Genomic DNA, 27,870 nt, shown 5'->3' on the forward strand with positions numbered 1-27,870 from the left:
CACACAAACACGGCAAATTCTTTCTTGGTCTCTCTGTCACCAACGTGCGCACGCACGCATGCACGCACACCCCCACGAAAAGCCCTGTCAATGTCTCTCGTGTGGTCCCAAGGCCTAGCGACCTCTCTCTCAAGGCGCCCTGAGCCAATCCTCAGTACAAATAAATAGATAAATAGACGTAGCCCCACTCTGAGGGCTCAGGCTGCCCGCGAGTGGCCAAAAGGAGAGCTCTTGCAATGGCGATTTGTCACGGCCGGGTAGGGTGGCCGCTTATGAATCACCAAAGAAGAGGAAATGCATCCCCATGAAAAGCAGTGATTTCCATGAACTTTGCATGTGCTAATTTACAGAGATCCAAATTATTATTAGAAAGATTAGAATCAAAAGAAAGAAAGAAAGAAAGAAAGAAAGAAAGAAAGAAAGAAAGATTAGAATCTGAATAGAAATGCAGCCCAACTTACAGTAGTCTGGCAGACTGTGATTGGGTCAACTATGTGCCTTGCTCAACCAGCTCTCCAGGTGCTGCTAATGGGCAACTTCAAGGCCATTTTGCTTTTCCTTCTGATAGTTCTTTCTCTTTAAACCAGACTGGGACTGGACAGCCCTTCAAATGGAGGACTGTCCTCTGTAAAAAAGGGCAGATGGCCACCCTGTCAGCAGAGCTTCCATCTTCAGAGGCAGGATGGCTCTAAAAGTTGATGGGGAGGAGGAACGTTACTGGTGGAGGGTGATGCTTTCACGGCCTGCTCGCCAGTTTTCTAGGGTGGCTATGTGACCTACATTACAGAGAACCATCCTCTATTTGAAGGCGTGTCAAAGGACAGTCTTCTAGCTCGAGGCCATCCAAGAGAAGCGTAGTTGAAAGATCAAGAGCCACAGGAAGAGAGAGGGACAAACGTCAGGTTGCCCATCAAGAGTGAGCACCTGGTCGGTGGACTTGAACAGACACATAGGCCACCTGGTCACAAGGATAATCAAGGATTTCATTTCAGGTTGCAAACCATCCAAACAGGCCCCATTTGCAACCCGAATGGGACCAGGAATGCATTTTTTTTTCAGGAAGCGTTGGGCTGGCCTGTTCTTGAACTTGCAATCACATTTGAAACATTCTTCTTTTCTCTTTCTTTTCAAATGCATTTTTAACAAAGAATAAAATGCACAGTTTCACGCCTTAGTCAAGGGGGGAAAGTGCACGTTTGAAAAAAGTGCAGGAAAATGCGTGCGTTCCCCATTCGAATGAACCAAAAACAGATGGCAAGCGAAGATGGGAGCAAGGTGAAGTTAGCTTGAAGTGAGCTTTGGAGGATTTTGGTGAATTCGAACATCTCTGTTTCTCACATCCCTTCTTGGCCACATTTGTCCCCGCAGTGAGATTTCTATTTCAATTATTGTGATTGTTTTCGAACCCCCATCTAGCCATGTAAATTACCATATGGAAATTGTATGCAAATTGGTGTCCTCTTTTGCCCTCCTTTGGTGGTGGTGGGATGATGAATAGCCATCCTAGAGCTTTCTGGAGGCCTGTGGCTGGCCACCATGAAACAGAGATTGGTAGGCTAAATTGGGTCAAAAGGCAGAGTGCTAGGAATCCATCTCCTTTTAAAGCCATCTAAGCCAATACCTATCTACAGATCTTGTGGAAGCGAGTTCCATAAGATAATTATACATTCTATGAAGGATGAGAGCTTCGGTTATTGTGCAGTATAGAAATGAAATCAACAAAATAATGGAAGTACTTTCTTTTGTCTGTCCTGAATCTGCTCCCAGTCAGTTTCATTGAAGGACCCCAAGGAACACTCATATTATAGGAGGGAAACAACCTATCTCCACACCACAACATGGAAACAGATGGACACAGAGATGTGCGTGCATGCATGCGTGCGCATGCGCGCACACACACACACACACACACACACACACATGGAGGGAGACATACAGACACTCACAATCTAAGAGAGTTGTGGGGTTCATATTTACTGGAAGTGTTGCCTTTCCCAGATGTGTAGGGAGGACTCACTGTGAAGATTCGGCAGTGAGAGAGGGGAAGTCCTCTGCATATGCTCAGAGGCACTTTTGTCCAGGCAACTTACATTTTCAAAGGAAGAGCCACAGCTGCCTCTCCAATCATATGAGAAACCTGGATGAACAACCTCTTCAAGACATTACATCACAACTGAGAACACCACATTTTGCTCTGTATTGAGGTGGAATATGGAAATCCCGATATGCCATGAAACAGATGGTGCAGGCGCCTGATTGTGTCTGGGAATCCACCCACCCGCTGCCCTGAGCCGTGCCTGCCAAGTGCCCTGCCATGCTCAAGTTCCCCCCAGCACTCACTGAGCCACCCACGCTCACCTCGGGCCTGTATGGGGGAGCTCTGTGGTCGTCATTTCGTGAAAGAAAATGGCCATTGTGAAAATATGCGCATCTGATCTTATGCAAAATGGCGCCATTAATGGCCAATATATGTAAGAATACAGGTGTAAATGTCCCATTCACTCCTGCAATCTTGGGTATATTGGCCATGAACAGCACCGTTTTGCGTAAGATCAGATGTGCGTGTTTTTGCGATCGCCATTTTCTTCCGCAAAATGGCGACCACAGAGCTCACTGGATGGGCCCAGAGTATGTATGGGCAGCTCAGCAAGCAGGGGGGAAGCTCAGGCGTGGGTCTGGGGGCATGCAAGCTGCATAAGCAGCTGGGTGGGCACCTGAAGGTCCTGAGCTGGGGGGCATTCAGCCATCCCTATAAACAGCCAAACCAGGAGCAAAGGAGGCCCTCATAGGGACGTTATTACCTGTATGTGTTTCATTGTAGTAAAAGCTTTAAAAAAGGATAGTTGTAAACTCAAAGACCTAAGGCAGAAGATTTCACCTTTCCATCCTAGATTCCATGTTAAGTACTAAGCAGGATCCTTAAAACCTGAAAGTCCCACCATTTTCATGGCAAGAATAACCACTCCCATAAGCCTGCACTTGCTTCATCTTAAAATCTATCAACTTTCTGGCACTCACTGAGGTCCCTCAGAAAAGCTCAAAAACTGTGGCAGCAGCCGCATGACTTAAAAACCAAACCAAACAAGAAAGGCTTTTGTGACAAAAGGCAAAGAGGGAGAAGAACAAACCCTACACAATTGTTCTTTCCCGAATGGCAAAGCATTTCATGAAGGTCAGGATTCCCTGTGTAATGCCATCTGGCAACCCTACAAAAGTTTGGGGTCCAACTCACACAAGTATTTCTGATGGTGGCCAGGCACTAATTTACCTTTCTGGAATCCCATTGTGGTGCCGATGGATGGGTAGCACAAATGGTTCACAAGGAGCACGAGCTTTGAGAGTCTCCGTGAAAAACCACAGTTTCCTGTTGCTCCTCAGGATCCAGGCAAAATAAATGGTGGCCGTCAACTCAAGTGAATTGGGTGAGGACTGGAAGCCTTGGTTCTGCGGGGCGGGGGGTGTTACCCCCCATGCTCTGGTCAGCAGTGATTAGTAGGGATTTAGAGTTTGAGTACCCCCATCTAAGAATCCCACTTGCTCCACCCTACCCCGCTGCTGGCCAACAGCACGAAATGGACCCTGTCCTAGCTTGAACTGGCGCCTCTCCCCAGAAGGCCTCACTCCACCTCTAGCCCAAGGAAGACACAGGAGGGTAGATTATACCCCTTTGCACTGAGAATTTGTGGCTTCAAACTGAAAGAAGTCTCTGGTGTTTGGGTCTCTCTTTCATCAGACCCCTTAAGCACCTGGGTCTACCATCTTCATGGTTGGGAAGCTCAAAGAACACCAGGGTGGTACCAAACCACACTTCTCTGTTGTTGTTGTTTTTGGAGGGGGCATGGGTTTGGGTAGGGACTGGAACCGGGTAACTGGCGCCCCTTGGTACACGTACCACACAACAACATTCTCCTCTCAAACAAATAGACTCAACTGGAGAAACAAAACCATCTCAAAGGATAAAATCAACAAGCCTCTACACCCTCCACCCAGGCCCTATTACTTCTGTGCCCCATTAACTGGCATCAGATCTTCCAAATCAAGGATACCACGGAGGACCCAAGGAAGTTAGAAACAGTGTGAAGCAAGTCTGGGTTAGCATCCCCCTCCTCTTTCAGGCTAGGGGGCCTTTCTTAGGGTCTCGCCAAATCCTGAAGCCAACAGTGGTACCAACCCCATGTTGGCCTGCTGAGTCAGACACAGCATCACCTCACTGGAAGCCATCCTGCCTTCCTTGGTTCCAAAGCTGATTGCAAGGTCTCCTTGTGATTTTCGCATCCCCTGGTCTTTGCATTCCCGATTCCCCAATCTCACAGATATGGTTGGGACAGATTTAAGGGTTTCAGGGGCTCACTTTGCATCATTGGAGGCCCCCTCTCCTTGCTTCCTGCCTCCCCACCCTCACAAGTTGATTTTATCCTTCAGGTCAAACCCCCAAAGCAGAGTGACTCTAACAGAAAGCAGAGGCACACCAATGAAACCCCCTAAAACCCTACACCACCCATCCCCGTCAAGACATTCCAAACAGAAGGCAACAAGAACAGAAATCTAAAAAGAAAAGAAAAGCAAAAGTCAAAAACAGAGCACGCCATTAAAAAGAAGAAAGGGGATAAAGGGGTGGGGGGAAGTACTCGGAACAAGCCGGAAGGAAGGAGGGAACCGGAGGGACAGGAAGGAAAGGAGAGGAAAAGAGAGGAGAGGAAGAAAGGTGTCATCACTCACTCTCCAGCTCTGTGTGTTTAGTGCTAGAATGGCAGCCGCAGATATGTAGGTACAAGCAAGCAGGAACAGGGTTTTTTTGTTTTGTTTTTTGAGGGGTTCTCAATGTTCGGGTGTTTGTTTCCGTTTAGTAACAATGTTTTATACAAGTTCAAAGAAGCGTTGTGAGCCAAGCTGATCTTCTCTCTCTCTCTCCTCTCTCTCCTTCTGTGTCCATCGCTGACCTCGGTTCCCACCATCGTCCTTCTGTCTGTCCCGTCCACACCTTCCTGGGTGCGAGAGAAATTCCATAGACGTATTGGTTGGGTGGGTTCCGTTGTCGTTCAGTTGAGGTTGGGTTCCGAGTCGCCACTTTTTCCTCCTCCTCCTCCCCCCCTGCTGCCCTGCCGCCATGCCCCACCCTCACCCTCTCAGATGAAATACTCCTTCTTGTCGTCCCCACCGGTTTGACCTCCCTCGGCATTGATGATGGCCGTGTCTGCATCGGGGGCATCGTCTGAGCCTTTGGCCTCATGGGTCAGGTAGGTACCTGCATGGGGACAAAAGTGGAAGGGAGCTACAAGAGGAATCATTTGGCTTAGAGAAAGGCTGGAAAATAGGACTTGGGTTTCTGCGAGGCTGGATTAACCTTACTACTAAGGAGAAGGGTCTGTAGCTTCATGTCTTGCACGGAAGAGATCAGAGGTCCACGCCCCAGTTTCTCCAGCTAAGGGCTCACAAACAAGAGGGACAGGAACACTACAGAGCCACTGTCCATTAAAAGTGACAGTTCTGGTCTAGTTGCAGGGTAGCATCAAGGGTAGACATGGTCGGGCACCTGCCTAGGACCCACCCCCCTGCAGGGGCCCACTGACAAGAGCCCCCTGGACTTGCTCCTCCTCTTCAGCATTGCAACCTGCATGTTCGCCTGCCTCTCGCTCTGGCCCAGACAACGGTGGTGGCAAGAAGGAGGAGCAGGAGATGCCCTGGCCTCCTTGCTCCCTGGCTGTCTGCCTGTCAAGCAAGCGAGTGGCAGCCATGAGGAGGAAGAGGAGGGGGAGCAAGATTACAATGGTGGTGAGAAGTTAGATGCACTGAGGGAAGGGGCCACTAAGGATGTCTTGCCCAAGAGCCCTGCTAAATCTGGAGCCGGCCCTGTCTACATAGACCAATGGCCTCACTCAGTACAAGCTCCCCATGGGGAGCAGATGTACTTCTTGAGGAGGGCTTCGTTGCACTATAGTAGAGCACCTGGTTGGTATGGGAAAGTTGCCCAGTTCAACCCCCAGATTCCCTAGGGACAAAACGGCACAGGAGTGTGGGATGAGAGCCTGCGTCCAGGGCTGGGGAAGGCCTCCCTCTGCCGCAGGCCATCCAAAGTAGACAAACAAAAAGTCTGACCCAGTATAAGGTGGCACCAGGGGTTCTAATGGCCCTTTGAGAGCGGTGAAGGGGGACGGATGGGGAGCTCCAGTCAGTTTCCCAGCACTCATCCCAGACTCCCATCCACCATTTGAGTCCATTGGATCAGGTGGAGGAAGGGGCAAGGACCGGCCTGCTGTACTAAATCCTAACTCCATTCACCCCCCCCCCCCACACACACACACACTCGCACACATATATATCACTACTTTGCCCTGTATAACTCAGAGGGCATTATACTGTGAATCGACTCAAAGATAGGGATGTACAATTTGTGTAAACTCCATTCCGCCTCTGTTTTGCGGATTGTCAGGTGCCCTTTGTTCCACCATCCACCCATCCATGGAATCGGGGGGGGGGGGAGGTGTTCCCGGATGTGTGCAAGATTGCATTTGCACAATTTGCACATGCAAAAGTCCCCCCATGTGCATATGCATGCTTTAGTCTATGGGGGAAATGTGCATTTTTGGCCAGGCATTTTTGCGTATTTTTCTATTATGAAATTTGCACAGAATCCCCAAAGGTCTGCAAGCCCATGGGATCTTCTTGACAGGGGGGAAACCAGTGTGCTGCGGAATCCACAGGTTGGATTTGCGTATTTCTCCGACATCCCTGCTAGAAGAAAAACAAAGCGAGCAGGGGGTGTGGGGGGACATAGTGTAAAAAATGTAGCCCTATGCAATACACACCTCCATTCGGGTAATAGGTTGGGAGGGCCTGTGGAAGGAGCCAAAATATTTAGGCTCTGTTTTGTCTTTTTGTAACGTCATCAGGTGGCTGAACCTGAGTTGGCAACATGGTGTGGCAACATCAGCATGCTAGCGGGTCCCTGATTGGTCACACCATACTGCCAGCAAAAACAGTAACCCTGGTTGGTTGGCTTGTTTGGTTTTAAGTGGGGCTGAAGGCTGGATCAGTGAGGAAGGAGCAAATGGTTAGGACAGCAAACATGCATGTAACAGGTAAAATGTTAGTGATCTCTTGAGGAGGATTTCCCCACCATCACCCCCCCCCCAAAAAAAACTGCAAGCCATCTCCATCTTCTATTTTGTGCCCTGCATTCTATTTCTTGGTTACAGTGGAGCTGGAAGGAATGTCAGCAAATGGCATATATATTTAATTTCTAGAGTGCCTGTGCTAATTAAGTGCTATAAATAAAACAAAATGTTTCATCTGTCTTGAATGAGCAACAGAGAGGGGGGAGGTTTGGGAGAGTAAAGGCTAATAAGAACAAGTGAGAACTGCAACAAAATATTGCAGTGTGGAGTGCCCATGTTCTGGGTTCCAGCCAGTCCATCAGCCATGCCTTCTTCCAAAATACTCCATTCCATTAAACACACACACACCCCAATAACAGACACACACCCCAATAACACACACCCCAATAACAGACACACGCACACACACACACACACACACACACTGAGTATGATCAGTCCTCCCTAGGGATGGGGAAGGAATTTGTTCAGTTTGCCTTTTAATTTTAATGTGAACTTCTGTAACTGCACACCTTTGAACCACTAAGCAAAGAGAAATTCCATTACCCTGTTTTATATTTATTTATTTATTTATTTATTTCAAGGTCTTATTGTTTGAAATTGTTGCACACCACCTTGATAGCTTTTTAGCAGATAAGACGGTATATAAACATTATAAATAAATAAATAAATAAATAAATTTCCTTCAACATTTTCACTTCTCCAGGTTTTTCAGTGGAATGAAAACAATTCATCAAAATGTGTCTGTTAGGGAAAATAATGTTCAAAAATGCATTCAGTTAGGGAAATTGCTTGCAAAAAAACGCATTAGGAGAAATCTGAACAAAAATGTGCATGAATTCTCATGCAAACTTCTTTTTAAAAGGTTCTCAAAAATCAGGATGAGCGGAACTTAAGACTGGAGAAAACCTCAAAGTTTGAGACAAGCCGAACTTAAGATAGGGAAAATGAGAAATGGAGAGAAACTGAAAAATTTTGTTCATTCATTTGTTCATTCATTCAATTTATATCCCATGTTTTTTCCTCCAAAGGAATCCAAAGCAGCATACACAATCCCCCTCTTCCATTTTATCCTCACAACAACAACCCTGTGAGGTGTGTTGGGCTGAGAGTCTGTGGCTGGCCCAGAGTCACCCAGTGAGCTTCCATGGCTGAGCGGGGACTAGAACCTGGACCTCTGGACTCCCAGCCCAACACCCTAGCCACTACACCACACTGGCTTTTCATCCCCAGTCTCAAGATGTTTACATTGTGGATGCAATTTTGCCTAACGTTTACATTTTTTGCAAGCAGTTTCCTAACATGATGCCTTTGTTATCATTATTTTCGCTAATATACACATTTGTGTGTTTGCACTTCTCCCCTCATATACACCATTGCAAAATTTGGAGAGGCACAAATGCCAAAGGATAATGGAATGTCCGCTCACATATCGGTTCATGAGTTCCAAGTTCAGTAAGTCTGTACTGAAATGCAAACCAAACAAATGCCTTCCCCCATTCCCAGCATAAAGAAATGAAACTCTTTGGAAATTGGGGGGAGGTGCTTCTGAAGTTATGACAACTGTGCAAATTTGCATGGAATCTACCTTTGTGCCGGATCAGGTAGTGTCCCAGAACGATGAGCAGAATAAGCAGCAGGAAAACTATGATGGCGACAATTCCTCCGATCAGGGCATGGTAGGGTCCTCTGCTGTGTGTCACTGGACTAGCCTCTATCCAGGAGAAAAGAGAAGGGAAGGGTTAGCCAAGACACATCCAAAAAAACCCACAGAGCTTTTATGTACGGGGTTCTCTTCGATATCATAGCCTTTTCTAGGCTCCGAAGCCATGGTAGGAGAGCAGGAGCCAAGGAGAAAGGGGGGGAAGGCAAGTTATGTGGAGTGAAAGGTAGAAATCCTTTCCCACTGGTTGTTGCAGAGGTTCCTGTACGTTTAATAAGCAAACATTCCGGAGAGGCATCCTGCCCTCCATTTTTATTAAATCCATTCCTAAGGATGTGTGAACTCACCCCCGTCCGGGTCATTCAGGTGCCCACCCAGCCCCTGCCCACACTCTCCGGTCCCTGGACCGTGCTCGAGCCCCTCCTGCACTCGGCAAGCGGCCTGCACTCAGCCCGGCAGCCCCAGCAAGCTCTGTGGGTGCCATTTTTTGAAAAATAAAATGGTGATCACACAAATGCACATATTTACCTATGTGCGGAAATGTGGATTTTGTGCAAAAATGTGCACACGCAAATGCGTGCATTTGCAAAGGCACATTTTCACATGCACCAATATGCACATTTGCAAAAATGTGCATTTTCACTCATATACAAATATGCACATTTTTATGATGGCCATTTTATTTTTCAAAGAAATGACGATGGTGAGGCTCGACAAGGCCGCAGGGGTGAGTGCTGGCCTCTCGCTGAGCATGGGCAGGGGGTGAGTGGGGGCAGGGGGTTGGCAAGCGGGGCTCAGGGGTGCGGGCAGGGGCGGTTCTGCCAGATTCCTGGACAGAATCAGGTGCCCACACCGTCCCTATCCATTCTGTTTGCCGCTCATTGATGGAATCAGATTATTTTAAGGATGCATGAAAATTTCATTCCTGGTTGCAAAAGCGCATTTGCACACACACACACACACACTCTAAAAAAACCCAGTCCACCACTCTGCAGGATCTGTGCAATTTGGGAAAAGCTGCTCCACTGCAGAATCTACTGGTTGGATCCATAGCAACCTGAGCTCATTTGGATCTGTTGAGGATTTCTCCAACATCCCTAGCAGCAGCTTATCCAGGAAAAAAGAAAAGCCATTTGAAGGATGCAAAGTGCATCCTGACCATATTCAGCATAGGGATCTTGTCTGATCTCGGAAGCTAAGCAGGGTTAGCCCTGGTTAGTACTTGGATGGGAGACCGCCTGGGAATCAGGCTTCCCACACTGAGCAGGGGGTTGGACTCGATGGTCTTGCAGGCCCCTTCCAACCCTATGGTTCTATGTTCTATGATCTATAGATCAAGGAGCATCAGGATTGTGTGTTCTGGCCTCAGAGAAATGCAAGGGTATTTCGATGAACTGTTAGGTAAGAGACGTTGATCATTTTGAGGGAAGTGCAAAGAAGTCTGAGAAAAATTCTGTAATTCCGAGGTTATGCAACTGTGCTTTAAGCTACGTGATAGAGACATGATAGAGGTCTACTGAATGATCCATGGTGTGGGGAACGTGGATAGGGAGACATTTTTCTCCCTCTCTCGACATACTAGGTAAGCCAAGGGGGCCCTCCCATGAAGCTGATTGGTGGGAGATGCAGGACAGATCAAAGGAAGTGCTTCACACAGCGTGTAGTTAAACTGTGGAAGTCACTACCACAGGACATAGTGATGGCCACCAATTTGGATGGCTTTCAAAGGGGGTTGGACAAATTCCTGGAGGAAAAGGCTATCAATGGCTACTTGTCCTGATGGCTATGTGCTGCCTCCAGTATCAGAGGCAGTGAGCCTGTGTGCACGAGTTGCTGGGGAACATGGGTGGGAGGGTGCTGTTGCACTCATGCCCTGCATGTGGGTTCCTGGTCGACAGCTGGCTGGTCACTGTGTGAATAGGGTGCTCGACTAGATGGACCCTTGGTCTGATCCAGCAGGACTCTTCTGATGTTCTTACGTTCTTATGTACAATACAGTGGTATTCTGTGTGTTTTTGGCCCCACCCCTTTTGTCTTTGGTCACACCCCCTTTGCCTTTGACCCCACCTGCCACTGACATGTGGATCCCAAGAGTTTCTCCCAAACTCCATCCAGCCTTTGTGCTAAAAGCATGTCAGCGGCAGGCGTCTCTGCTCAGGCCCATCCCCAGTCTGTCTCCTCTTTGTGACTCCTGCCAACTAAATGCTCATGGCAAGCTGCGCCCACCAAAATTCCCTCTCCGTTACAACTATTAAAAGTGCAGGAGCCCCATCCTCTTTTTCACCTGGCCACCCACTCCATCCTTCACCCTAGTGAAGGATGCGGTGGTTGCTATGGTGATGTGACAGGGAGGGTCTGAAAAAGGACCCTGATGGAGGACCTGGCTTGGAATGAACACGAGAGTTGTGGACCGGTAGAAAAAGCTTGGCGATGATCAATGGGAGAGGACAGGTGAATCAAAGCTGGGGGCGTGAGATGGAAAATGTGAGGAATTCTAAATTCCTCCCCCACAGAAGCAAGGCCTAGAGCTCCTCTTTCCCACGCAACCCTAAATATATAGAAAATGTGAGAAGTGCATGATAAAAAAAAAACAGTGGACACACGTGGCTACCTTTTCTCCCTGCCGGGAAATGTGACTCCTGCTGTGGTGATGGGAAAGAGCGAATGCTTTCATGTCTTGCCAGTGGGAGTCCTGGAAACATCTGGTTGGCTACTGTGGTGAAAAGCTACACTAAGTAGGCCTCTGGTGTGATCCAGCAGTGTCCTTCTTGTGTCCTTATTAGCCACAACCATGAGGGATGGAACCTCCATGTTCAAAAGCAGCATTGCAGGACAATACATTAAATGTTACGCACTAAGGTAAATTATGTAAATTGTTCCGTCCTCTGACGGAATTATTTGTGCATTTTTCTGCATAACGAAAAAACACACATCCATCTGTGAACGGATAATGGAACAAAAGGCACCTGGGAAAACACCATAATGTAGCTTGAAGTTATTATTGCCAGTAACTAAGCCTTAGGAAAGGTTTCGCAACCTTTTAAAACAAGGGGGAAAACTGTGCCAAAGCCCAGAAACCATCCAATTGGGGGAAAGGGGGAAAGGAGGTGGGGCCAGGGCCAGACTGAAGCCCCTGAACCTAGATTGAAGCCCCTGAACCTAAAACCTAGAACCAGCATTGCTTTTTTTTTTGGGGGGGGGACCGACTGTGGAGTACAAGCCACCTCACTGAGTACTCAGCTGACCCCCCAAGGACCAATTGCTGACCACTCTAGAAAGTCTCAGAGCCTCTGAGTTTGCTCCTGAATGGGGATGTACGAACCCCCCACTGTCTGGCCTGGGAGGGGTCCATGGAGGGGCTATTCAGGCCACTCAGGGCCCCACGGAATCCTCTGGAGCCCAGCTGCATCCAACAGACTTGGAGGAGTGGCTCTCCAGCTCCCTTTAAAACGCAGTAGGCTAATGGCAGCTGCCAGTAGCCTATTGCAGGAAAAATACAGCCGTAAATGGCGCACTGTATGCCATTTGTGGCCATAAAGCACTGACTTTGACCTGGAGTGTGGCTGTCTTCAGCTGTATTTAGATGAGTTCCCTGGACTGCAAGGAGGCCAAATGAGTCCATCCTAAAGGAAATCAACCCTGAGTGCTCATTGGAAGGACAGACACTGAAGCTGAAGCTCAAATATTTTGGCCACCTAATGTGAAGAGACTCTGGAAAAGACTCTGATGCTGGGAAAGATGGAAGGCCAAAGGAGAAGGGGACGGCAGAGGGTGAGATGGCTAGATAGCATCACGGATGCAATGAACATGAACTTGAGCATGCTCTGGGAGAGAGCGGAGGACAGGAAGGCCTGGCGTGCCATGGTCCATGGGGCCACGAAGAGTCGGACACGACTGAACGACTGAACAACAAAAAGTGCTTTATGGCCTCAAATGGCATACAATGTGCCATTTATGGCTGTATTTTTCCTGCAATAGGCTAATGGCAGCCACCATTAGCATATCACATATTATACAGAGCCGGAGAGCTCCCTCCCGTAAACTCCTCTGGACCCAGAGGTAAGTGCAGCCACTCCACTGAGGACTCAGAAGGTCGGATTCTTCAGAATCCAGCCTCATTTGAGTCCAGGGCGGATTTCTCCAGCATCCCTGCTCTGGAGTCATGGAACAATTTGTCTTGCTGGAGAGAAGCCTGTCTGGCTAAGCTCTCACTCCCTTCACAATCTGAATTCCTCTTCATCTCAGACCACCTTGCCCACCCCTTAGTTTTGTTTTACATTTGCAAATTATGCAAACATGTTCTGTTCACAACACCAAATGCGAACCCAAGCAGGAGCACGTCTTCTCTGAAGACATTCACAAAGTCTCAAAGTTGTGTTGGGACAGATAGATGATAGCTAGTTAGATGATGGATGGATGGATGGATGGATGGATGGATGAGATAGATAGACAGACAGTCAGACAGACAGACAGACAGACAGACGATAGCTAGCTAGATAGAAGATAGATAGATAGATAGATAGATGATAGCTAGATGATAGCTAGATAGCTAGATAGATGATAGATGATAGATGATAGATGAGATAGATAGATAGATAGATAGATAGATAGATAGATAGATAGATGATAGCTAGATGATAGCTAGATAGATGATAGATGATAGATGATAGATAGATGAGATAGATAGATAGACAGACAGACAGACAGACAGATGATAGATAGATGATAGATAGATGATAGCTAGATAGCTAGACAGAAGATAGATAGATGATAGATAGATAGATAGATAGATAGACAGACAGACAGACAGACAGATGATAGATAGATGATAGATAGATGAGATAGACTGATAGATAGATAGATAGATAGATGATTGATAGATGATAGATAGATAGAGAGATAGATAGATAGATAGATAGATAGATAGATAGATAGATAGATAGGCAAAATGTGCACTTTTACATTTTACTCTATCGAGGGAAAGTGTGCATTTGGTTGCACTCTTCTTAAAAATGCACGATTCCCCCTTTCAAAATGCCAATTTCCCCAGTTTGAAGGAAATGAAGGAAGAGCGCAACTGAACATGGGGAGTGTGGTGAGCTGGGCTTCAAGGTGATGTTCAGAGAATTGCAGGAATTGCAAAAATGGCTTGTTTGCCTACCACTCCCACTTCTGATGCTGCTTATAAAGTTTGATCCCACTGGACTGACAGCCAGCTTTTGGGGGGGTATTTGTGCAATAAATATTTGCGTAGCCTATCACGTGAAAAAAAAGCAGGGATGCAAATGGCATCCAGGACGCCATTTGCGGCCGTAAAGGACTTAGTTTAAGCTAAATGCAGCCATTTACAGCTGCTTTCACCTGGACGCCATTTGCGTCTGCAGTCAATCCCCTTCAGCCAGCGATACGGCATGGCGGCCATATCACTGGCACTCCAGATCCAGAGGATCCGGCTGAAGAAGATTCCGCAGGGAGGCGGAGGTAAGTGTTCCATAGATGGGACCCTCATTGGGGTCCATGGCGGAATTCTCCACCATCCACCATTCTCCACCATTGTTCAGGCAGGCATTTGGGGTGGGTTAGGGTATTTAAAAAAAAATGTTTATGGTAAAATTTTATTGTTTTAAATTGTTTTATGGTGGGTTGTACATCGCCCAGAGTGGCTGGGTGACCAGTCAGATGGGCGATTAATAAATTTAATAAATAAATAAATAAATAAATCCCTACCAACAATGATAGTGATGCCCCTTTCCTGTGGGCATTCAGATAAGACACCATTCAGTTCTAACTTCCCTGCCCCACTGGGGCAACCTCATAGGAGCGACAGGCAGAGCACAGAACCCCAGTCCTCTACCCCCAAACCCTATCAAATCACAGCCCAGCTTTGACAATTTCCCTAGCAGCTGCCCACTTTCTTTAAATGTTATTGTTCAAATCATGCAGACTAGGAACATTTTTTTTTCCCAAAGTAAGAGAAAGCTGACTTTTCCCCAATGGCTGAATTCTGCACCCAGCTCCAGATTTGGTGACTTTTATGCACTTGTGCGAAATTCACATAGCCTCATTCATGCGTATGCCCAACAATATGACAAAACAACAACAAAAGTGAAAATAAACTTTTACTGAGAAGTTAGAAAGAAAATATAAGATGCTGAAATTGGATCCATATATAATAATAAAATATATATCATTTTAAGGAAAAATGGATTATATAAGAGCATGCAAATAACATACATGTGTATATAAAGCAAAACAGATAAATGAACTTAAGTAAATGTATAAGGATTTACATCCATTTTAATGTGTTTATTTTCCATGCAAGTGTGCATTGTAAGTGTAGGGCTGAGTTGAATCTCCTTATCTAGAAAAATCCTATGATATTATTCAGAAATTCATTTAGTGTAACTTTTTTTTTCAGAAACCTGTTCAGTGTAGCATTTTTCAGAAATTCATTTAATCTAACATTTTGCAGTGATTCATTTCGTTTAACAGTTTTCCAAGGTTCTGCATCTGGAACAGGGAAAGACATGAAAAATAAAGCAATTTTAAAAAATGAGTGACATTGCAATGTGTATGTAACAATTCTTATGGGCTAAACAATAGAGCGTATAAATGAGAAAAATTCAAAGTAGCACAGTGACAAAGGCAACTTTGTTCAAATACGAATGGGAGTGAATATTTCTGAAATACATTTGTACATTCCCAAACTTAAGATGGTGTTCATAAAATGCATATATATATATATACATATATATATATATATATATAAACTTTGAAATGCGCTTTCTAAAAAATACACATTTTCATGCTTGACTAAGTGGGAGAAAGTGTGCACTTTTGAAAAATGTGCACACAACTGTGCACTTTTCCCATTTGACATATGCACTTTTCCCGTTGGAATGAACTAAAAATATGTCACAAACGGGAATGAACCAAACTGAGCTCTGAAATGAAGTCTGGAGAATTTCAGCAAGTTCGAGCATCCCTGGTTCTCCCACCCTTAATTCCTAATCAGAACCTCTAACTCTGGGACACTATGATGACTTAAGAGAGTGGGCATATGTGAGAGAAAGTGGTCCTTAAAATATCAAGATCCCAGGCTTTTAAGGGCTGTAAGTATTACAGCACCTTGAACTAGGCCCAGGAGCAAAGAGGAAACCAATGTAAATCGGCACAAAATTGGCTTTACTGTTAAGTACGAGTGAGAAATCCAATAGTTTCATATTTCAATATGAGATTGCCCAGTTTGCACCTCACTGAACCAAGCATGAACCTGAATGCAATTTGCAGGCAGAAATCCATATCTATATTTCAGATCTTGTGATGTATTCCACAAAAACAAAACAAAAAATGTGTTTGACACCATGCGCGCCTTGGAAGAACGTGCAAACAAAAATGCATACGTTTCTAATGGAAGGTTTTTTTTTTCACGTAGCTTAATTGTCATGCAGGGGGAGATTTTCAAATGGGATTGAAACTCAGGAGGGAAGTGTTAACTCTCCCCTCCCCACATGCTGCAACATTCCCCCCCCCAAACCCATAAATCTCCCTGCATGGCCATAAACATTAGGGGGAAAAAATATTTTCCCCTTCACTTGGGATGATCTGGGCCAGGGTGTAATAAATTAATTGAAGAATTTATTTGATTTGAGATGATTTGGAGGAGCTTTGGCTGGCTTTGCTTCCTGTGAAATTTAAATAAGTCCCAGTAATTATTTCTACATGTCCATATGTTGCTGTTGTTGTTGTTCAGTCATTAAGTCGTGTCCGACTCTTCGTGACCCCATGGACCATAGCACGCCAGGCCTTCCTGTCCTGCACTCTCTCCCGGAGTGTGCTGAAGTCCATATTCATTGCATCGATGATGCTATCTAGCCATCTCACCCCCTGCCACCCCCTTCTCCTTTTGCCTTCAATCTTTCCCAGCATCAGGGTCTTTTCCAGGGAGTTTTCTCTTCGCATTAGGTGGCCAAAATATTTGAGCTTCAGCTTCAGTATCTGTCCTTCCAATGAGCACTCAGGGTTGATTTCCTTTAGGGTTAACTGACTGGACCTCCTTGCAGTCCAGGGGAGTCGTAAGAATCTTCTCCAGCACCACAGTTCAAAAGCATCAATTCTTCGGCGCTCAGCCTTCCTTATAGTCCAGCTCTCACAGCCATACATTACTACTGGGAAAACCATAGCTTTGATTAGACAGACCTTTGTCGGTAAGGTGATGTCTCTGCTTCTTACTATGCTGTCTAGGTTTGCCATAGCTTTCCTCCCAAGGAGCAAGCTGTCAGGGTGGAAACTGAGCCCATAGAGCCCCAGAGCAGTTCTGATTCTGAGGAGGAACAGCTATCCATGGGAGAGGAGTGCACTCATCCCTCACAGGCACAGCAGCTGGCAGAGATTCCTCCTGCCAGCATTCCTGAGATAGATAGTGACCCTGGCAGTGAGACAGTGCGGGAGGGGGGGCTTGCTAGACGCTCGACGCAGACACAAGGAGCAACGAGCAATGGACGGCGTGGAAAGGAGGCGTAGTGCCCGTTTGGCATGCAAGCAATGGTCGCGTCCCGAGGACCCAAGGGAAAGAGGGAGGAACTCTTCCTAGCCCATAAGTTCAGGGTCTGCAAGTGATTCTCCTTCAAACAGGGACCAACTGCCTAACCCGGAGCATAGGCTATTCTGCTGTTCATTGCTTAGTTGCTGGTGATAGAGTCATTAAGTTGTAAAAGGATTAAAGCCTTGAAAAGTATCCTTTTGTCTGTGTCTTGAGTTAGCTATTGGAGTAGACTGAAAAAGGCCGCTAGAGTGCTCCTGGCACAAGCGTCTTTTAATTTCATGGCTACAGTCACCGTCTGCGGTGATCTTGGAGCCCAAGAAAATAAAATCTGTCACTGCTTCCATTCTATTCCATTCTATATGCCAGGAAGTGATGGGGCCAGATGCCATGATCTTCGTTTTTTTAATGTTGAGTTTCAAACCAGCTTTTGCACTCTCCTCTTTCACCCTCAACAAGAGGCTCTTTAGATCCTCTTCACTTTCTGCCATTAGGGTGCTATCATCTGCGTATCTGAGGTTGTTGATAATTTTCCCAGCAATCTTAATTCCGACCTGTGATTCATCCAACCCGGCGTTTCTCATGATGTACTCTGCATATAAGTTAAATAAGCAGGGCGACAATATGCAGCCTTGTAGTACTCCTTTCCCAATTTTGAACCAATCGGTTGTTCCATGTCCAGTTCTTACTGTTGCTTCTTGACCCTCGTACAGGTTTCTCAGGAGACAGGTAAGGTGGTCTGGTACTCCCATCTCTTTCAGAATTTGCCATAGTTTGTTCTGATCCACACAATCAAAGGCTTTAGCGTAGTCAATGAAGCAGAAATAGACGTTTTTCTGGAATTCTCTTGCTTTCTCCATGATCCAGCAAATGTTGACGATTTGATCTCTAGTTCCTCTGCCTCTTCGAAACCCAGCTTGTACTTACAGTAGTTCTCGGTTCACATACTGCTGAAGCCTAGCTTGTAGGATTTTGAGCATAACCTTGCTGGCATGTGAAATAAGCGCAATTGTACAGTAGTTTGAATACTCTTTGGCGTTGCCCTTCTTTGGAAGTGGAATGTAAACTGACCTTTTCCAGTCTTGTGGCCACAGTTGAGTGTTCCAAATTTGTTGGCATATTGAGTGCAGCACTTTAACAGCATCATCTTTTAGGATCTTAAATAGCTCAGCTGGAATACTGTCATCTCCGCTAGCTTTGTTGTTACTAATGCTTCCTAAGGCCCACTTGACTTCACTCTCGAGGATGTCGGGCTCAAGTTCAGTGACCGCACTATCATGGCTATCAGGGACATTCAGATCTTTCCTGTATAGTTCTTCTGTGTATTCTTTCCACCTCTTCCTAATCTCATCTGCTTCTGTGAGGTCCCTGCCTTCTTTGTCCTTTATCATGCCGTCTTTGCACAAAACGTTCCCTTGAGATCTCCGATTTTCTTGAAGAGATCTCTAGTCTTTCCCATTCTGTTGTTTTCCTCGATTTCTTTGCATTGTTCGTTTAAGAAGGCCTTCTTGTCTCTCCTTGTTATTCTCTGGAACTCTGCATTCAGTTGGGTGTATCTTCCCCTTTCTCCCTTGCTTTTCGCTTCCCTTCTTTCCTCAGCTACTTGTAAAGCCTCATCAGACAGCCACTTGGCTTTCTTGCTTTTCTTTTTCTTTGGGATGGATTATGTTGCTGTCTCCTGAACAGTGTTACGGACCTCCGTCCAGAGTTCCTCAGGCACTCTGTCTATCAGGTCTAATCCTTGAAATCTAATCCTCACCTCCACTGTGTATTCATAAGGGATATGATTTAGGTCATACCTGTATGGCTTAGTGCTTTTCCCTATGTTCTTCCATTTAAGCCGAAATTTTAGATATAAATCAATGTATGCAAAGTTTGTGCAGATCTGTGTCCTAACAGCCTGGGCCCTGAAACCTTCAAGTGCCAAATGACACCCACGGGTGGGAATGGTGCTCCAGCAAAGGTCTGGAGCTGACTGAAGCTTTAACTAGTCCTGCAGAGAGATGTGTGGGTGAAGTGTCCTTTCCCTGGAGTGACCCTGCTTGAAAATTAAAGGGGCTGCATTCAATTACACAGCTGGAACCTCTGGAAGGATTGAAAGACTTCCCGTCACTGCTGGGATAGGTGGGGTGGTAGAGTAGGAGGGTCTTTTAGAGCTGTGTGCAAAGGACCGCTCAAAATCTGAAGGCAGGGAAACTGGGGAGAGCCATTTCACTGAATTTCTCCAGGCGGGAGGACAGAGTTTATTTTTACTCCTTTCTTTTCCCTTTTTGGGGTGCTGCCAGTTGAAGTGACAGCAGCAGCAACTGCGCTGGCAGCCACGTCACCGCTTTGCATCCTCCACAATCCATCGTTCCAGGGCACTGAGTGGGTGGAAGGAAGAGCACCCCGCCCCTGCAAAATAGCCATAAAACAAAAGCAGCAACAGTGGATAGCGTTTCAAGAAAATGCTGCCTACCGGCATTTCTTTCAAGGGCGGGGGTGTGGTGCCTCGAGCCCTGGGGATGAATCCACGCCATCTGGGGTCTCAACCTTGCCGTAGAGGGTTTCCTAGATGGCCACGCCCCTTCCCTGACCCCACCCACTTTTCCTCGACTGCGGACCATTGGACGGCTTCCCGGCCTTTTGTGCCGTTTTGCCCCCATTCTAAAATGTAGAAATGTGTCTCCTGAGGCTGAGTTGACTGGCAGTAAGAGTGTTTTGTAGTTGGGGCATGGGGTACTGTGGGTTAGTTATTGTTCTGAGCCTTGGCAGCTCCTGTAGAGTTGGGAATAGCAGCAGCAGGCGAAGCTCCTTCTAAGTTCTGCAGTTCTGTGCATGAAAGGAGAGTTGTGCCTGAGGCTTGCCGAGTCTTACGGTCATTTCCCTCTACCTATAGCAAAAATGCACTGCCATTTTCAGCCTTTCCTCTTTGACCTTCGGCCTCATCCCTTTTCCCTTCAGCCCCAGTGGCCACCAGAATGTGGCCTCTGAGAGCTTCTCCGACATGGAATTCTCCAGCCCTTGAGCTGGAAGAGGGTCTAGGGGGCGAGAAGAAGAAACATCTCAGAGAAAAATGCCTTCTGGGCAATGTGGGCTTCACTCTATCTGGAAGTGCAAGTAACTCGGCAGGGGGAGTCACCTGAGTCCAAACATGGGGGCCGGGCGCCGACTTCTGGAACCAGGGATGGAATAGTGGCCTCGAGGGTGGAGTCACTACTTTGGAGAATAATTCCTGGGGAGTTTCAGGACCATGATGTTCAATCAGTGGATCAATCAGCTCAAATGGACTCAGTTAATTGGGAAACACAGGAGAAGGACGGGTCACTCTTCTCCCGCTTGCTGTGCCCCTGCTAAATGCCATAGAACTATAGAACAGTAGGGTTGCAAGGGATCTGTAAGACCATCAAGTCCATCCCCTGTTGCTCTGTAACCACAACTCGCTTCCCACACCCAAGGAAGACCTGCTAGGCTCCAGCGGAATAGCAATGGTAGTAGCCAAAAACTGGCCTCTGGGGGAGTTCCCAATACCTATAAAAAAAGAAAAGCAGCAGCATATCCGAGCCATTGCAGCAACGATCAGCTTGCAAAGTGTTGTTCTTAAAATGGCTCTCTCGAGGAGTTCTTCCAGCGTGTGCTGCATAGCCCTTCTTTTGCTCATTTGGATGAATTAATGAGTGCTGAGCCTGATGTTTTCTCACCACTTTTGCTGGTGAAAATGGGAGGGCTGTTCAGCAAAGGGGGAGAGAATTCCACTTGCAAAATAAATGTGTGTGTGTGTGTGTGTATATGTGTGTGTGTGTGTGTTCCCACTTGCAAAGTTTAGGGGGAAATCTAGCGATGTTTTGGGGGGGTCCTTCAAAACCACACACACACACGCACACACACACACCCTTCTCATTAAAAATCATAGCAACTGTAGCACAGATTGTAGCAGCATCAGCAATCGCATGAAAACTGCACATGAAAAATGTGTGCTTTTGAAAAATGCACAGACACATATTTTAAGCAATTAGGGAAGACTGTGTACATTTCAAAGATATGCACAATAGTATGGATTGCAATTTTCATGCAAAAATAAAAGAAGAAAAGACGAGCTCGCAATCTGATATGGATGGGAGATGGAATGTGCTTCGAGGTGACATTTGGAGAGCTTTGACAAGTTTGGGTTTTGCTTGTACGCACATCCCTTATCATATGCTGTCCAAGTGCTGGAAGGAGGGGAAGGCCTTAACCTGGTGCCAGACAGATGACAATGTTGGCTAAAGGAAGCCTTCATTGGGGAAAGTGTTCCATAATTGGGAGCCACTACCAAAAAGGCCCTCTCCCTTGTTGCCATCTTCTGAACGTCCCTTGGAGGAGGCACATAGAAGAGGGCTTCAGATAACCATCATAGATACAGGTAGGTTCTTACTGGAAGAAGCACTCCATCAGGTAGTGTGGTCCTGGGTTGTGTTAAAGTCAGTGTTCAAGGGTTTTATGTTCTTGTGAGGGATTGTGCAGGGGGTAGAGACTACAGCAATTTTGTTCCTATTCACAAATCATGAGAACATGTCCCATTCACAATCCCAAATGCAACCAGCAATTCTTGGGAATTTTCCGCAATTTCCCAAACTTGGGTTTGTATTCAGAAATAGGGGTGTACGGATTACTCATCCTGTTCCTGTGGGGCCGTCTGCTGGGGGGGGGGAGGCAATCCATCCCTCCCCCCAGAAACCTCCCCGGCCGGCTCCGCTCCGCAGCGAGTCTGCAGAGCTGCTGGCCGGGGCTGCCCGCAGCTGGACTTCCATCCGCTGCTGGGCTGTGGCTGCAAATGGTGGCCGCTGTAGCGACCGCCATTTGCGTCACTGCGTTAGCCGTGATAGGCTATGTATATATTTATGTAGCCTATCACAGCAAAGAGCAGGGACGCAAATGGCGCCCGCTACGCCATTTATGTCCCTGCTCTTTTGTGATAGGCTATGTAAATATATACGTAGCCTATCACGGCTAACACAGGGACACAAATGGCGTAGCGGCCACCATTTGTGTCCCTGCATTAGCCATGATAGGCTATGTATATATTTACATAGCCTATCATGAAAGAGCAGGGACGCAAATGGCGTAGCGGGCGCCATTTGCGTCCCTGCTCTTTGCCGTGATAGGCTACGTAAGTATATACATAGCCTATCACAGCTAATGCAGGGACACAAATTTGCGACCACAGCCCAGCAGCGGATGGAAGTCCAGCTGCGGGCAGCCCTGGCCGGCAGCTCTGCGAACTCGATCCAGTGGATCTGAAGGCAGACATGTGGCCCAGAAGCCCCTCCTCTAACACTTTCCTGCCACCTCCCAGCATCTGCCAACTGAAGCACCTGCCTCACTCGGCCTAATGGTAGGGACGGCCGTGGTTAGTATCAACATAGACAAGCATAAATACAACTAGAAGCAAAACTGAACAGATTAAATCAGACTTCCTCAACTGCATCCCCTCCAGTTGGGTCCTCCGTCTTCCTCGAGTGGGTGCCCTCCAGATGAATCTTACTTCAGTACTGGGGATGGAACATCTTCCTCCAGCAGAACTGAAGGCAGCTGGCTAGCCTAGGGGGTGCAGGGCAAGCCTTGTGGCCCACAACTCTCTCCTCTGACACTTTCCTGCCACCTCCCAGCATCTGACGCCTGCCTCACTCTGCCTAATGGTAGGGCTGGCCCTGCCTTCTGAAGAACCTCAGAGGGCCACTTTGAGATAGCTGGCAGGCCTGATCTGCTCCGTTGGCCTGAGGTTCAACACCCCTGATTTAGAACCTGTGCAATCAGTTCCAAATGCATGGATGGAGCTGGTGAGGACAAAATGGCAGGGGTTGAATTGTTGGGAGGAACTGAGTCTTACCATGTTGTACTGACCACTGGGATTTTAGCTAGTTTTTATTATATACAATGTATGCGAAATTCATTTCAGTATGTTTTTGATCAGGATTGGCCCAGTCTGCATCTTCTGGACCAAACACGGACTCAGGCATGATCTGAACTCAAAGTCTTTATATTTCCAAGCTTGCAATGTGATTTGCAACACACACACACACACCCCCCCCACACACACTTCTGAAAAATGCGCACAAATACACTTCAATCAATGGGAGAAGAACGCGGGCATTTCAAAGATGGGCACAACTGATGCACACATTCGGAAAAATGCGCACAAAAAGACCCACGGAGTTTCATTCAAAAAGAAAAAAAGCAAAGTTCACAAGGCGATAGGGACTTGAGTCAGAATGAGCTTTGGGATAGAATTTGGAGACCTTTGCCAAGCTTGAGTTTTGCTGTTTCACACATCCCCTACTTCTTCATAGTTATTTGGATTTTGTAATGAACTCCATTGCTACTGAACATTCTTGGGCGCAGTACTGTTGCTGATATATTGAATGTCGGTTGTGTAAACCACTTTGAGTGCAGAATGGGCAGAAAAGGGGTATATAAATGAACTTGGCAAGACTTAACCATCTGACAGATGAACATCCCAACGTCGCCAACAAAATGTAATAATTTTGGCGACCGGCTCAAAACCCTTTTGCTTGCCCAGGCATTTTCATTTTAGTTGGCTGATACGATCTGTCTGATCTGTTTTATTTGCTGCCTTCTTCACTCGAAAATGCTGCTACTCTTTGAGTGTTTTGTTTTGTATTTTGTGTTTTTTAAAAATAATGCCCTCGTACACTGCCCTTGTATTAAAATATCTCACCCTTGATGGTGGGGAAAAACAAACCAGTTCCGAGAAGCACAAAGATTAAAAAAACAGTCCTCCACCCAGAAGAGGTCTGTGTGAAGCAGCGCTTACCATTAACAGCCAAGTTGTACCTCGCTATGGAATGGCCCATAATGTTTGAGGCATAGCAGATGTAGGTCCCGCTGTCACTTTTGTTCAAACTGGGGAAGAAGAGGATGCTGTCTTGGATCTCTGACAGGGCCGTCTCAGCACCTTCCTTCTCCCACTTGTATTCTTGAGGGCTGTGAGGGAGGGAAGACAGTTTTATTTTAGTATTATTACATTTATATCCTGCCTTTTTCTCCTCTTGCAAGGAACCCAAGGCATCTTACATAATCCTCCTCCTCTCCATTTTATCCTCACAGCCTGTCCTGTGAGCCTATCCTGTTCAGACTTAACTTGGGGAAGGGTGGTTACGCTAACCATGGTGCATGGTTACCACTAACAATGATGCATGCTCCTGCCACACATGCGCAGAACCACAGCCCGCAGCATGGTTAGCCTAACCATTCCCTAACCACCCCCCATCCTGCAAAGCCCTGCAGTCCTCCAGCTGGGAGGCCACGCATCCCAGCAGCCTCAGCATAGCAAGCAGCCATATTGTGGCCAGTGTGGGGAACCATCTTGGGGCCACTGTGGGCAGCGATCTTGGAACTGAAGCACCTGCCTCACTCGGCCTAATGGTGAGTGAGGCTCCCCACTGGGTCACAGCAGCATGGGATCGAAACCGTCTTTGTTCCCCATGTGCTTCTCCAGTTTCGTACTGGGGGAGGGGACAGAGAGCGAGGCGGCTGGCTCTCAGCTGCCGCGTCATGTGTTGCTAGGCAGATTTTGACCATGGAGATCTTGCACACTGGCAGGAGTGGTGAGGTCGTTTTCAGCCGCTCTTGCCGTGGAGCTCTATGGTTAGTGTGCTGTTAACAACAGGGGCCTGACAGACACACATTGAGCCATGGTAGGGGCTGCCAACCCTACCGCAGCATGTGGTTACACTGTGGTTATGTAGCCACCATGGTTTGGAAAAATGCCCCACAGACAACATGTCACGCCATCCTAGTTAGCTCAAAATGCTTAACCATCATAACTCAGCATTATGTCTGAACAGGGCCAGCCAGTGATCGGCCCAAAGTCGCCCAGTGAGCCTCATGTCTAATCTCTCGAGTCCCAGTCCAGCACTCTAACCACTACACCACACTGTTTGAGAGTCAACAGAGCTTGAGGCAGCAGGGAGTGGAGATGGCACACAAGGCTCAATTAATTTTTCTGAAGAACCTAACATATTGTGATACCCAAAGCAATTCCACAGCAGAGTAGTGCTAAGTTATGAAGTGCTGGCGTTCATCATGATGCTCCCTATAGCCATGGACCCAGGGAGAGTCCCCAAAATTTAGGCAGCTGGATTGACCCATACCAATAAACCACTTCTAGAAATGTTCACCTCCACCAGGAGAAGGCCCTTTGGAAAGCTGAACTACCCATTCAAGGCCAAGTCATCCCAAATCCTTTGCATTACAACAGGGAACAATATATTGTTCTCGGGAAAATTCATTTCCATGCAGCTACGGTAAGGGTTGCAGCTAAGCTCGGAGGGGACAGGGAAGTCTTGTGTGTGTGTGTGTGTGTGTGTGACAGATGACATCAGCAAGATCATACTGCCCTTATATACATCTATGGTGTGACCACACTTAGAATACTGTGTAAGGTTCTGGTCACCACACCTAAAAAGGTGCTGGGAAAGGTGTAGAAAAGGGCAACTGAATTGATCAAGGGGCTGGAGCATCTCCCCACCTCCTAAGAGAAGGTTACAACAGCTGGGGTTGTTTAATCTGGGGAAGAGGCGAGGGAGGGGAGACATGACAGAGGTGTACAAAATTCTGCAAGGTGTGGAAAAAGCAGAGAGGGAGATATTTTTCTCCCTCCCTTGTAATACTAGAACCCAGTGGGGTCATCCCATGAAGCGGATTAGTGGGAGATTCAGGACAGAGCAAAGGACGGACTTCTTCACACGGCGCAGAGTCAAACTATGGAATTCGCTGCCACAAGACATAGTGATGGCCACTAATTTGGATGGCTTTAAAGGGTGATTGGACAAATTCATGGAGGAGAAGGCTGTCAATGGCTACTAGTCTTGCTGGCTATATCCTACCTCCAGTCTCAGTCTGCCTATGTATACCAGTTGCTGGGGGACATGGGTGGGAGGGTGCTGTTGCATTCATCTCCTGCTTGTGGGTTTCCCACATGAGGCTGGTTGCCCTGTGTATGAACAGAATGCTGGACTAGATGAATCTTTGTTCTGATCCAGCAGGGCTTTTCTTACATTCTTGTATCCAACCCATACACTATGCTCTACATCTAAGGCCTTCCTTCGGAAGCCTCCTCCAAGGGAGGCTTGGAGGGTGGCAACAAGGGAGAGGAGGGCCTTTTCAGTGGTGGCTCCCCATTTATGGAATAATCTTCCTGACAAGGCCCACCTGGCACTAACAGTGTCATCTTTTTGGCGCCAGGTTAAAACTGCCCTCTTCTCTCAGGCATTTGGCAGCATATAATGAGTCTCTTGATTGTCTCTGGCTGATGGTTTTAAATTGTTTTAGATATATGTTGTTGTTGTGTGAGTTTTATGTAGGGTTGGCGGAGAATTTCTCCCTGAAACTTCGGGGGGCCGAGCGCCAATGTGTTCGGCCCCCCGAACAAGTTTCGGGGAGAAATTCTCCGCAACCCCCCGCACCCCGCACCCCCCACCGGGACGGGACTTACTTTTGGCGAATGTCCCTCCCGGCGGAGGGTCCGGCCGGCGGTTCGGCGGGTGTTCGTCCGGGGCGGGAGCGGCAGCCGGTCTTTCAACCGGCTGCCGCCGCCGCCATTCCAATAAAAGAAAAAAAAAACGCCCCCGTGATAGGCTACGTGACGATTAACGTAGCCTATCATGGCTAGTTTTGCAAAGTCAGCCGTGATAGGCTACGTAAATCATCACGTAGCCTATCATGGGTGACTTAAAAAAAAAAAAAAAGCGCGTATGGATAATGGCGGCCCCCATAAGGAGCCGCCATTCCCATTCCTTATTTGGTCGCTGTAGTCTACGTAAAGATTTACGTAGACTACAGCGACCAAATAAGGAACGCGAATGGTGGCTCCCTATGGGGGCCGCCATTTGCGTACGTGCTTTTTTTTTTTTTTAAGTCACCCATGATAGGCTACGTGACGATTAACGTAGCCTATCACGGCTGACTTTGCAAATCTAGCCGTGATAGGCTACGTTAATCGTCACGTAGCCTATCACGGGGACTTTTTTTTTTTTTAAAAAAACTTTTTAGTTTGCGGCTGGGCGAGGCGAGGCGCCTCCTCCCCAGCCTGAATTTCGGCCGGGCGAGGCGGGAAGCCTCCCCCCCCGGCCTGAACTTCGCGGGGGGAGCAGCGAAGCGCCTCCCCCCCACCGCGAAAAGCTTCGAGGACAGGTAAGTGACTTTCGTCCATCCCTAGTTTTATGTCATGATGTGAAGTTTTCATATATTTTATATAATGTTATTTTAATGGTTTTTAGTTTTTGTGAACCGCTCAGAGAGCTTCAGCTATGGGTCAGTATAGAAATACAATAAATGAAATGAAATATCCCTGCTGCCATCCTGCAAACCCTGGTTCCACTACACCATTTATGATGGAACATATGCGGAACTCCCTTGCTAGGGAACTCCGCCATGCCCCCTCTTTAATGGGCTTCCTCCGTGCATTAAAAACGTGGTTGTTCAGGCAGGCATTTGGGGTGGGTTAGGGTATTTTAGAAAATGTTTTTATTGTAGAATTTTATTGTTTTAAACTGTTTTATTATATGCTG

General features: G+C 47.0%; 1 protein-coding gene across 5 annotated transcripts in view; it reads right to left on the reverse strand.

Annotated features, from left to right (window-relative positions):
- Positions 1-1,953: 1,953 nt before the first annotated feature.
- Positions 1,954-27,870, reverse strand: part of CADM3 (cell adhesion molecule 3) — a 150,461-nt gene continuing 124,544 nt past the window's right edge. For 2 of the 5 annotated variants that reach the window (XM_084824512.1, XM_084824514.1), the window contains exons 7-9: positions 24,114-24,283; positions 8,704-8,829; positions 1,954-5,245 (exon numbers count right to left, since the gene is read on the reverse strand). In XM_084824512.1, coding sequence (XP_084680638.1) covers positions 5,127-5,245; positions 8,704-8,829; positions 24,114-24,283 — 415 coding nt within the window. In that variant the 3' untranslated portion in view covers positions 1,954-5,126. Of the gene's footprint in view, positions 5,246-8,703; positions 8,830-14,879; positions 15,289-24,113; positions 24,284-27,870 lie in introns of those variants that run through there. The other 3 variants (XM_084824515.1, XM_084824516.1, XM_084824513.1) reach the window with 2 other exon arrangements.

This window comes from Heloderma suspectum, chromosome 17 (assembly GCF_057233095.1).
Source record: "Heloderma suspectum isolate Gila_16-S chromosome 17, 16-S_ref, whole genome shotgun sequence".
NCBI lineage: Eukaryota > Metazoa > Chordata > Lepidosauria > Squamata > Helodermatidae > Heloderma > Heloderma suspectum.